At 36.9% G+C, this 10,173-nt stretch overlaps 1 protein-coding gene across 2 annotated transcripts in view; it reads left to right on the top strand.

Moving 5' to 3' along the window:
* Positions 1-2,292: 2,292 nt before the first annotated feature.
* The window catches only part of LOC113226058 (glycerophosphodiester phosphodiesterase 1), a 23,645-nt gene continuing 15,764 nt past the window's right edge, over positions 2,293-10,173 (top strand). For both annotated transcript variants that reach the window (XM_026458571.1, XM_026458570.1), the window contains exons 1-4: positions 2,293-2,471; positions 6,830-7,044; positions 7,869-8,050; positions 8,639-8,744. In XM_026458571.1, the coding sequence (XP_026314356.1) occupies positions 2,321-2,471; positions 6,830-7,044; positions 7,869-8,050; positions 8,639-8,744 (654 nt within the window). In that variant the 5' untranslated portion in view covers positions 2,293-2,320. The remainder of the gene's footprint in view (positions 2,472-6,829; positions 7,045-7,868; positions 8,051-8,638; positions 8,745-10,173) is intronic.

Raw genomic sequence — 10,173 nt, 5'->3', positions numbered from 1 at the left:
CACTCACTCACTCACTCACTCACTCACTCACTCACTCACTCACTCACCACTCACTCGCCACTCACACACACTCATTCACACAGTCACTCACCACTCACTCACTCACTCACTCACCACTCACTCACTCACCACTCACTCACCAATCACTCACTCACCACTAACTCACCACTCACTCACTCACCACTCACAAACTCACCCACTCACGCACGCACGCACGCACTGAGTCACTCACGCACTCACTCGCCCTACAAATTTATCATAATTGTCAGTTTTTGTTTGTGTCAGTAGTTATAAAATTTAAAAAAAAATGATAAATCAAAATTATATTTCTATACAGTGCAATGAACTTAATATTATCAGCAGTTTCAAATTTGAATGGTTTTTGCATCATTTTGATATATCCATAGTCATACCGCAGTGATCACTGAACTCGAATGGCAATTCTCGCACTCAAAACGGTTCGAACCGATTTGTACGATAATCGTATGAACTTGAAAAAATGTCATACGAGATCGTGTTTAGACAAGTCGAAAACTCGTAAGCAAGAATCTCCTTACTACATATTTCTCCGTGTAAACAGTCGAGGAGGCGATTAAGTTGCTTGCGAATCTCGTATGACATAATCGTAGGCGAGATTTTAGTTCTTGCCTGAATGTAAACATTATGATACGATAATCTTATGGCGATTATTGCTTACGATAATCGCCTACGAGTTTTCGTCACGAAGCGTGCGAGAAACTCTCCCCATCTAAATGGGCCTTAAGTGATGTATCACTGACGAGTTACCAGGAATGTATGGCCCTTATTTCGTCTCTATTTCTGGTTACTCGATGCTTACGATATTTACTACTGATTGACCTTACCTACCTACCTACTAGTTTACCTACGGTAAAAACCTTTTTTGCAATATCTCCTACGAGCATCACTTAGGCGTCGGAGTACCAGCAGTGTCCAACAGATGGCGCTTATTAATATTACAATTCGGTATCGTTAGATGGCGCTTCAACACCTGATAATTTGACCTTATAATAATATTTTCGCAACTGATTACAGTTCTAGTCGGTACATGGTACATAAATGAGCTGTTTTTATTCTCTCTTCAATTTTGTACGTTATACCTATTGCATTGCTTCGTTTTGTTAGCACATTACAGTGATACTTGTGGTAACACACGCTAAGAAATTCGACGTGTCTGCTACAGAAAAGATGAGAATGGTTTGTACACGACAAGAACTTTGTCGAATCTAGTCACGAAAACATGTCGTGTCTGTTGCAGACGAGAAAATGATGAGTACGTACACGATGCGAATGCTTTCGGACAGACGCGTGTAAGGTAAAATGTGTCAGTGCATTACGAGTCTTCCAGGTGGCTGTCGTTTTACTACTGACTGTGGGAAGAAACCACGCTCATAAAAGTTCGTTTACTGAAAACTCACCCCACCCCTAATAGCGGCAGAGCGCGTCGTGTTGGGGGTAGAAAAGATTTTTTTCTTGTCCGGTGCCGAGGCAGTGTACACAGTTCGTGTGTAGAAACGACACGAAGAAACGCGCTCTAATACTGAAAATTCCTACTTACATTTATATGGCACTGATCGATAGTCTGGAAGTAGTTTATATTATGTAAATGGCCTTGGATATCAATTCCTTTTTAATATGAAATATAAATAATCAGTTTTTTCCTTGTATAATATTATTTAAATATTGACTATGAGCTAAAGCTATTTTCTGAATTTTGACAAATATGCATATCAAAAGATGGCATTGTGTGTTACAAACCAATTTATAAAATTAACGCTTACTAAAATATGGGTAGATGGAGCTTAATCCTGCACAAAATAAAAGAATAGCCGGCAGTATCAATTAAAACCAGTGCTATAAGCGCCATCTAGTCGATTTGTTTATTACTACTAGAAATTACAGTAGCTTTGAAAAATTGCAGCTCGTGAATGTAAAACAAATTAACAAATTAGTCACAAAAATATCTATTTGGTACTCGTGACCACATCTGTTGTGCTAAATATCTGACGCTGTTTCGTGTCGCGACCTTGCTGAAATAAAAACTCTTTGCTAAGTTATTGTGTTGAATTTTCTTTTGTATTTGTGACGGACTGGCTTAAAACAAAACTTTCAAAAAACAAAACGAAGTAAAAGTGCAAACTATTTGGAACCATCCCAAAACAAATGTCACAGAAATTTTCATCTTCATTTTTTCCGACTAAACGAATTGTTAAATTCTGAAATAATAAGTAAACGGTTTAGCATTTTATTTGTACACTTTTTATATAATTCGGACGGCCATTATTTTTTTCTTGTGTACAAGATGGCGATGTGTGTGACGCGTATGGAATGGCTTGCATTGGGCGCAACGTGGAAATACTCATCAATCTTCCCCGGAATCTCGCCAAATGCTCCTGCATGCCGCAATGCGCCGAGCTTAACTATTATTCACATACCAAAAAGATCGTTGTTCGGTAAGTTTTAAAATATTTCCATGAAAGCTTTTACTTCCCGTACTACAACGCATTACACGCTAACAATGTAAAACAGGTATGGCGAAACCCATTTTTTCTATGACGCCGTGTGTTCGCTTACGATGGAAGCCGACGTAGATGATGTGTGGCTTGCTACAAGAAGTGCCTACTTTTATGAAATAGGCACTTCTTGTAAGTAATAGGGACGGCACTTCTTGTAAATAATAGGTACGTGGGCACTTCTTGTACCAAGCCACAGACTGCCACAGTTATCTCATTGGTACTGTTCCTAAAAACATCGAAGCTTAATAGTTTATGCTATATGGCATTGTCAAGTTGACGGGCAATTGTCAGAGTGTAGGTACTTTAGTGCGTGTGACCCGTAATATGATAGTCTTAGAATTCATTATCTACTGACGTGAGTGATGACGTCAGCAGACACATTATTGTTGTCGTTCGTTGTTTTCAAAACTTAAAAGCGTCCGCGGTTTTAACAAAGTTATATGCCGGCCACAAGTAAAGGTCAAGACACAGTCATCGTTGGCGATCATGCAGTTTGTCCGTATAAACAGCACGATTAATGTGGACGATTCCATCCTTTAGCATAGGCCGGTGTCATACAAAACGTGCTTATTGTATGGACAAAAATTCGATCGCAGTCGATAAGTATCACAGAACTTGACCTTTTAGGTGTTAAAACGATTATTTTCGTCACTGCAAATTTTAATTGATATTCTTCGTATATGTACAGTCAAATTGACTTAGTGTTACTCTTTTTCTTCAATGAATTCAAAGACCAATAAGAAATCGGGGTTCCGCCCTACATACTTCACTTCATGTATCTCCTGGACATTTCCTCAGAGTTAGCTTTAGATATTTAAATAGCAATAGAAAAAGAATATAAAATAATGTATTATTTACACCAACATGAATGGGAGCGATGGTCAAACCGAGGAAGGTGCTGTGGCGGCGGCGGTCAGGTTTAATCTGATGCCGCCAAAGTTTCGCCTGCACAGAGACGTGATTTTCACACTAGAGGATCTTTTTGGTGCGTGGCTGTCCGTCATTAGGAAATAACGTGATTGTGTGTTGTGTTAGTTTGTGATAATGTTTGTGTTATGCTACATGTTGTCGCGTTAGAACCTGCGCAAACTGTCGGCCGGCGGGGGAGAGCATCGAAGAGTATCTGCACGCTAGCGCACACTAATAAGTACTATCCCTTATACGATATCGCCGCTACCCGCATTTGTGCTACGCATTTGTGCTGACCCTTAGACCGATAAATTGGCAGATTAGCACTTCCATCCACTCTAGCACAAGATACTTCCTTTCTCTAATAATAACGTACGGAAGCGTGCTTGTTTATGATTTATGCCTCTAATGTGTGTTTAACTTTATTTGTATTTGTACGCGTGATCTGCATTATATGGTTTTTAAGTATGTTTGTGTAACATGTGATTTTGCATTGTTTTTTAGTGTAATGTGCCGTCGTCTAAAGTTGTGTGAGAGTAATTCGTAACTATTTATTATGTTTTTGTTTTATTCTTTGGCTGTAATGTGGCGATAGGTATGTCACTTGGTGTAGCGTACTTGTGATATGTTGGCTTCTAAACCGTTGTTAAATAAGGGAAATACAAAATATCCCTTTTAGTACGAATGATCTTTCAACTTTATAATTTTGTCAGGATTAAATTGTTAACATAGTTCGACTCTGAATGTTGTGTTTTGTTGAACATAATTTATTTTTGTTGAAATATTGTAAATTACGGACATCATTCTTGTGAGTGCAGTCTGTGTCGCCAACATGTCTCGTACAAGTAATTGTGGTTTGAACATAATGTTAAACTCCATTCCTTTTCACGCAGCATCCTTAGGAGGGACAACAGCGCTTTTTGTTGGAGCCAGTGTTCTTACAATTGTTGAAACGGCTTTCTTCATCATTATACATGTTGTTAAATTGTTTTGTAGAAAATACCGAGTGAATATCGTAGAGTTCAAACCTTAAGAGCGTTAGAGAGTAGCACAAGATTTCTCTTTGTTTAGAATTAAATTATAGAGAGTGTGCCCACTGGGATGTTTATTACTTTATTTTAGGCAGTACGTCAGTGTCTCGTATAACTTTACATTTTGGACTTTTAGCCGTTCTTATAACAAACGTCATAGAGTTTAATTTAAATGTTAAGTGTCAATATTACGTACCCTTGGCTCTGTACTATACGATGATTTAAAGTTTGAAAAGTAGGAAATAAAAAATCTAAAATTTGTTTTTTTTTAATTATCCTTTTCTACAGTCTTTCGATTGTCAAATGTCAACACGGATTCAAATAATTTTGAATATTATTTCAGAATTGTAATTAACTGGGTACCTATTGCGTTTACGAAATGCGGTTTTCGAAACGAAATTCGTTGGTAGTATGCGAGTAAGGAAAAATAACGGTGGCACCGTGTATTAAATTCTTTTTTACGAAAAACAATTGTCCGAACCATATCCATTATTTGAATGCTCTTTCTTTAGTCATTACCAATGATTGGAAAAATGTGTTCCACATATATAGATTGTTGTTAAAACCACCAAATATTAATTAATTAGGTACTATTTCGAATTTCGGATTTCCGAAAATGGTTTACTGCATCGTAGGACAAAACTACTGACCTAGGAAGTCCAAGTTGGATTTTAAAGTAAATCTAATGGTGCCATGTAAAAAATGCTTTATAATTTTGCCAGAACAGAGAATAAAAAAGTAACGTAAATGGTGACTCTCAGCCCCTTTCTAGCTTTAAATACCGCATATTGACGGAACGGTGACATTTGCTAGTAGAACTTAATAAGAAAAACATTAAAAATTTTATTTACAAGGGGAATTTTAGGACATACTGCTGAACGCTTAAACAAGACGAAAAAGTGTCATTTTTGACGGCCGGTAAGGTACAGCTAATGTTAACTTCTTGAATAGAAATAAGAGAAGAGTTTCTTTCGTCCGGAAATCCAGAATTCGTAAAAAGTAATTAATATTTGGTGGTTTTAACAACTGTACGTCGCTCCTTATAGCTATATCTACACATGTATCTATATTATGTGGAACACCGTTTTCCGACCATTGTAACCAAACGGTTAGCTTGTAATGGCATACTACAGCTATTTAGATAATTATAAAAAACCAACCTCTGAAGCTTGGGGAATTACATCTATTTGCCAAGTTTTGTTGGAATTGGTTAGCGAAAAGTGTGTGAAATGCAATAAACCGGATTCATCCTCTAATTTACCACCCTTATTAATGGAGGAATACTTTCTTCAAATTTAAATTCAACCACTGACAATTGACATAAAAAAGTCCCTGTAGCTCTATAATAGGTGTGATCCTCTGTAGCCGGACCACCTATAAGTACTCAGGTACAGTAGTACAAAATAATTGGTACCTAAAGTCTACTTTCCTAGACATACACCAAAATTAATAGTACCTCAATAGATTACGAAATATTTAACCACGTAGGTGGTCCGGCCGCAAAGCAGTACTCTACCACCGCGCCACCTTTGATTTAGAAAAGCAAAATACACTTTCAAAAATGAAATATTAAAAAAAACTTAATCACAGGTACTAAATACACAGAGGATCACACCTATAATAGAACATAGAACTAGTGAGAACGAATGTACTGAGGTAGGTAGCCCCTTTCCAAGATCACGTTACATACAAAAAATACAGTCGAATTGAGAATCTCCTTTTTTTGAAGTCGGTTAAAAACTGACTTCAATTTGTGTATGCTATAAAACGCGTCGACTGTGATGACGTCATCAATATTAAGTCGATTACAGAGTGCAATGGTGCGTTCCGAGTAAATGATCATCTACCTTTAAGTCTTGCTCAATTAATATACATAAATATGTATAAGACCAATATTATAATAATGGTTGGTGTTAAAAACCCGCTTTCAGGATCATACGTTGTTGGTAATTAAATAATAAGACACCAGATAAATACAAAGTTCAATAAATGTGTACATAGTAAATTCATGTTGTGATTGTTGTGTATCTCTAACTGTGGTCCACAACTGAATATGAAAGTAAAGTAAAATGGATTAATTTCTTTATTAATATATGATTTCCATAAACTTATCGAAAGCAATAGAAAACCATCTAGATTAACTTTGACTTTTGCATTTGCAGTAACGAAACGCAGCTGACACAAACGCTCTTACTAATAAATTTTTATTTGTTTTCTAAATTCTAACCTAAAAAAATACGAAAAAACAACGAGCGAACGACTAAATAATGTTTATAAGCACATTACATTTCATTTTTAACGGTTTTAATTACATTTTATCTACACTTTATTTCATTGTGTCCTTGTTGCATGCAGTATTGCCTTTTGGGTTGGATGTTGGATTAGTGGGTGTTAGTGCATATTTTTTGACTAAATTGAAGAAGCCAGATGCTCATAATGTGGCCAGCATCTTTGGACCGATGCCTGGTACACGGGAAAGTGAACAATACCCCGAGAAAGTGGTCAAATGCATAGCTCACAGAGGCGCGGGACTAGACGCGCCTGAGAACACTATGGAAGCATTTAAATACGTAAGATTTTATTGTTTTATTAACACCATTATACAGGTGTCACACGGCAATTGGAATCGGGGGGAAAGTACTTTAAATTAGTATAGGCAAAACGCATTTTAGAAAGGATCGTGGACAATTTGGAACAGTTTGGGATGTTTTGATCAACGCAACAATTAAAAATTATAAGTCGGTATTGTAAAAATACAAGATTTTTTTCACATTTGGTCCCTTATTTCACTCTTTATTTTTTATGGCTCCATCGTGCTGTGTAAATTTATTCAAAAAAACATTTTATTTCTGTAATAGTCTGTCTGGTGCCCGCAACTTTGTCTGCGTAGAATAAGTACTGGAGTAGCCTACTGTACTACTTAGTTGAGATATGATTGGTTCTTCACACAAACCTTTCATTCCGTATTTCATTACCACCTTTAAGATTATTTTGTGACAAAAAGTAGCCTATGTCCTTCTCCTTGGTCCATCATTTTTTTTATCATATCAAATGATGGGATGAACAAGTAGTGCCCCTGATGGTAAGCTACATGCCTGTCCATAACAGTTGCAGTGACACTGGAGAGCTTTAAATTGCAATCTGAGGGGCACTGTAACGCTCCCTGAGCGTAAGTTGACAAGTCCCATGTTCCTGTAATTTCATCAGCATCCTTACCCTTCTACACCAGAAAGCAGTAATGGAAGGCGCTCTGCTGTTAAATATCTATCTCTATACCAAAATTCATAAATATTTGTTCAGCGGTTTAGGCGTGAAAACCTAACAGACAGTTACTTTCGCATTTATAATATTTGTTAGGATTATGCAATATAAAACTACCCCTTTTTGTTATTAGTGCGTGGAGCACAACTGTAGCTTCGTAGAGCTAGATGTACGCTCATCAAAGGATGGCAAGCTGGTGCTACTGCACGATCAGGGCCTGGAACGTCTCGCCGGCAACTCAACAATACACAATGTGCATATCATGGACTGGGACAGTATTAAGGATATTGACATAGGTGCTACCCATCCAAACAGGTAATAATGGATAGCCTTTATTGAATTTCGACATGACTGGCTACGAGTAAAGAAAAGCCGAAACTTTTGGTATAGTGTAATAAGACAAGCATTGTAATTCCCGCCTCTAGGGGCGTCAATACCTGCTTTTTCGCCTTGATTGGCTCTGAAGAGTCGGTACTACCACTGCTTGAATTAAAATGTATACTAATACGGTTCATTTTGCTAGGGTCGAGCAGCAGGGACACTAGCTTTATTTCAGAATTTATTTTTTGTTAACAAAATTAAAGTATTAAAAAAATCATTGGTACATGTAAAGTAATAAAAATTGAAGTAAATTAATTTGCTACTCCGCGAACCCAGTGAAGGTTAAATCATGCAAAATAGCTGTGCTTGTGTTGACTATTTTTTCATGCAGTTAATTTTCACACAGTCTCTCTGCATAAAATTAATAAAATAAATAACAAGCGCAGCTACAGTCATAAACACCACTACCAAATATACCCTACACGTGTTTCGTGTTTAAAGTGTTTGATTTAACACTGTTTTGCGGAATCAACTAAAGCCCTTTGAGGTTGTATAGACTCTTAAATCTGTTTTGTTTTGCAGGCAAAAGTTCAAAGAAGTTCATCTATGTCTTCTAGATGTAGCTCTGGATTATTTACTGGAAAACAAGGTCAAAATGATCATCGACGTTAAGGGTGATGATAAAGTGGTAAGTTTTCATTGACTTTAGACCACCAACATTAAAAACTGTAATTATTATTGCGAAGATCGAACACTCAGAAAAATTCCTACGACGACCTCGTTATGCTGTGGCTGCCACAGTATCATTAAATAGATAGATTTTTTAGTCACAGTAGAGCTCCTTGTGAAAGATTTCGTCCACGCAAATACTGCCACCTTACGTTCTTCTTCTTATTTATTAGTGGCTAGTTCTGTGTCTTTCCACGATTCCGCCAATGTCGCGTAGGTAGCCTCTACACGGGTGGAGGTAGATTTTTTTTCAAATATAATTTTGACTATTACTGCTGTCTGTGAGATTCGAAGCGGGTTTATCTAAAACAAGGCACACAGTTGCAACATCACAGGACAACACAAAGGAAAGTCCAAAAATAAAAACAAGGGGTTATAATAAATAGACAAATAAAAAAAATTAATGAATAAATGAAAAAGTGAGAGAGAAAAAAATACAATTTTAATTGGTTTATTGCCAAAAATTTTTTTAAGATTTTAAAAGGGGAGGGCTTAGACATTTCGAGGATGCATTTTATGCTAGTTGGACGAGGGACCACTTGTAGGAGTACATAGTAGAGAGAGACGGTTGGCTTAGGACAGTTAAAAAGAACATGGTCTGTGGTTCCTTCCTCAACTCCACACTCACAGAAAGAAGTATCTCTTATCCTGATTTTGGCAAGATGCACATACCACCTTACCTATTTCTGCCGCCAAGCAGTAACGTCAGCATTACTGTATTCCGGTTTATAAGCGTAAGGGTGTTGGTGAAATTACAGGCATATGGGACTTGTCAACTTATGCAGTGCCCTTCAGATCTTTGCGATTTAAAGCTCTGAGTGGCACTGCAACTATTATGGACAGGCGTGTAGCTTACCATCAGGCGCACGACTTGTTTGTCCCGTCACTTGATACTATATAAAAAAAAATACAATCACTTCACAAAGTATGACACGAAAGCATAGAACATAAATTAGCACATATTTGGTATAAACATATACTATGAGAAGAACAAACAAATATAATATGCAGAAAAACTAAACTTTGTAGTGGTTATACTTGTTTGTCAGTATAGTATGGAAAGAAGTGTGCTCAACTTAAAATTGAAAGGTAAAGTAAAACTAACCACAACTAAAAGCAAATCAAAGACTAAAAAAGTCACAGACGTAATAAAACGGCAAAAATGGTGTTGGACAGAACACATGAGAAAAAAAAAATGAAAAGTGCACAAGGGATACTGTAATGGCACCTAAGAGAGGGAAAAGGAAGAAAGGGAGTCTATACTTTAATGGGAACACGATTTTAAATATTTTGGTGGAGGAGTATGAAGGCAAACAGTAAAAGGGTGACCTATTTGTAGTACGAAATGACATTTTCTAGAAATAACGTTTGGTCGAAATTTCATAACC

The sequence above is a fragment of the Hyposmocoma kahamanoa genome, unplaced genomic scaffold, assembly GCF_003589595.1.
Source record: "Hyposmocoma kahamanoa isolate Upper Pololo Valley unplaced genomic scaffold, ASM358959v1 181, whole genome shotgun sequence".
In the NCBI taxonomy this organism is placed as follows: domain Eukaryota; kingdom Metazoa; phylum Arthropoda; class Insecta; order Lepidoptera; family Cosmopterigidae; genus Hyposmocoma; species Hyposmocoma kahamanoa.
The sequence above is the reverse complement of the archived record's forward strand: the minus strand, read 5'-3'. Positions and strand labels throughout refer to the sequence as shown.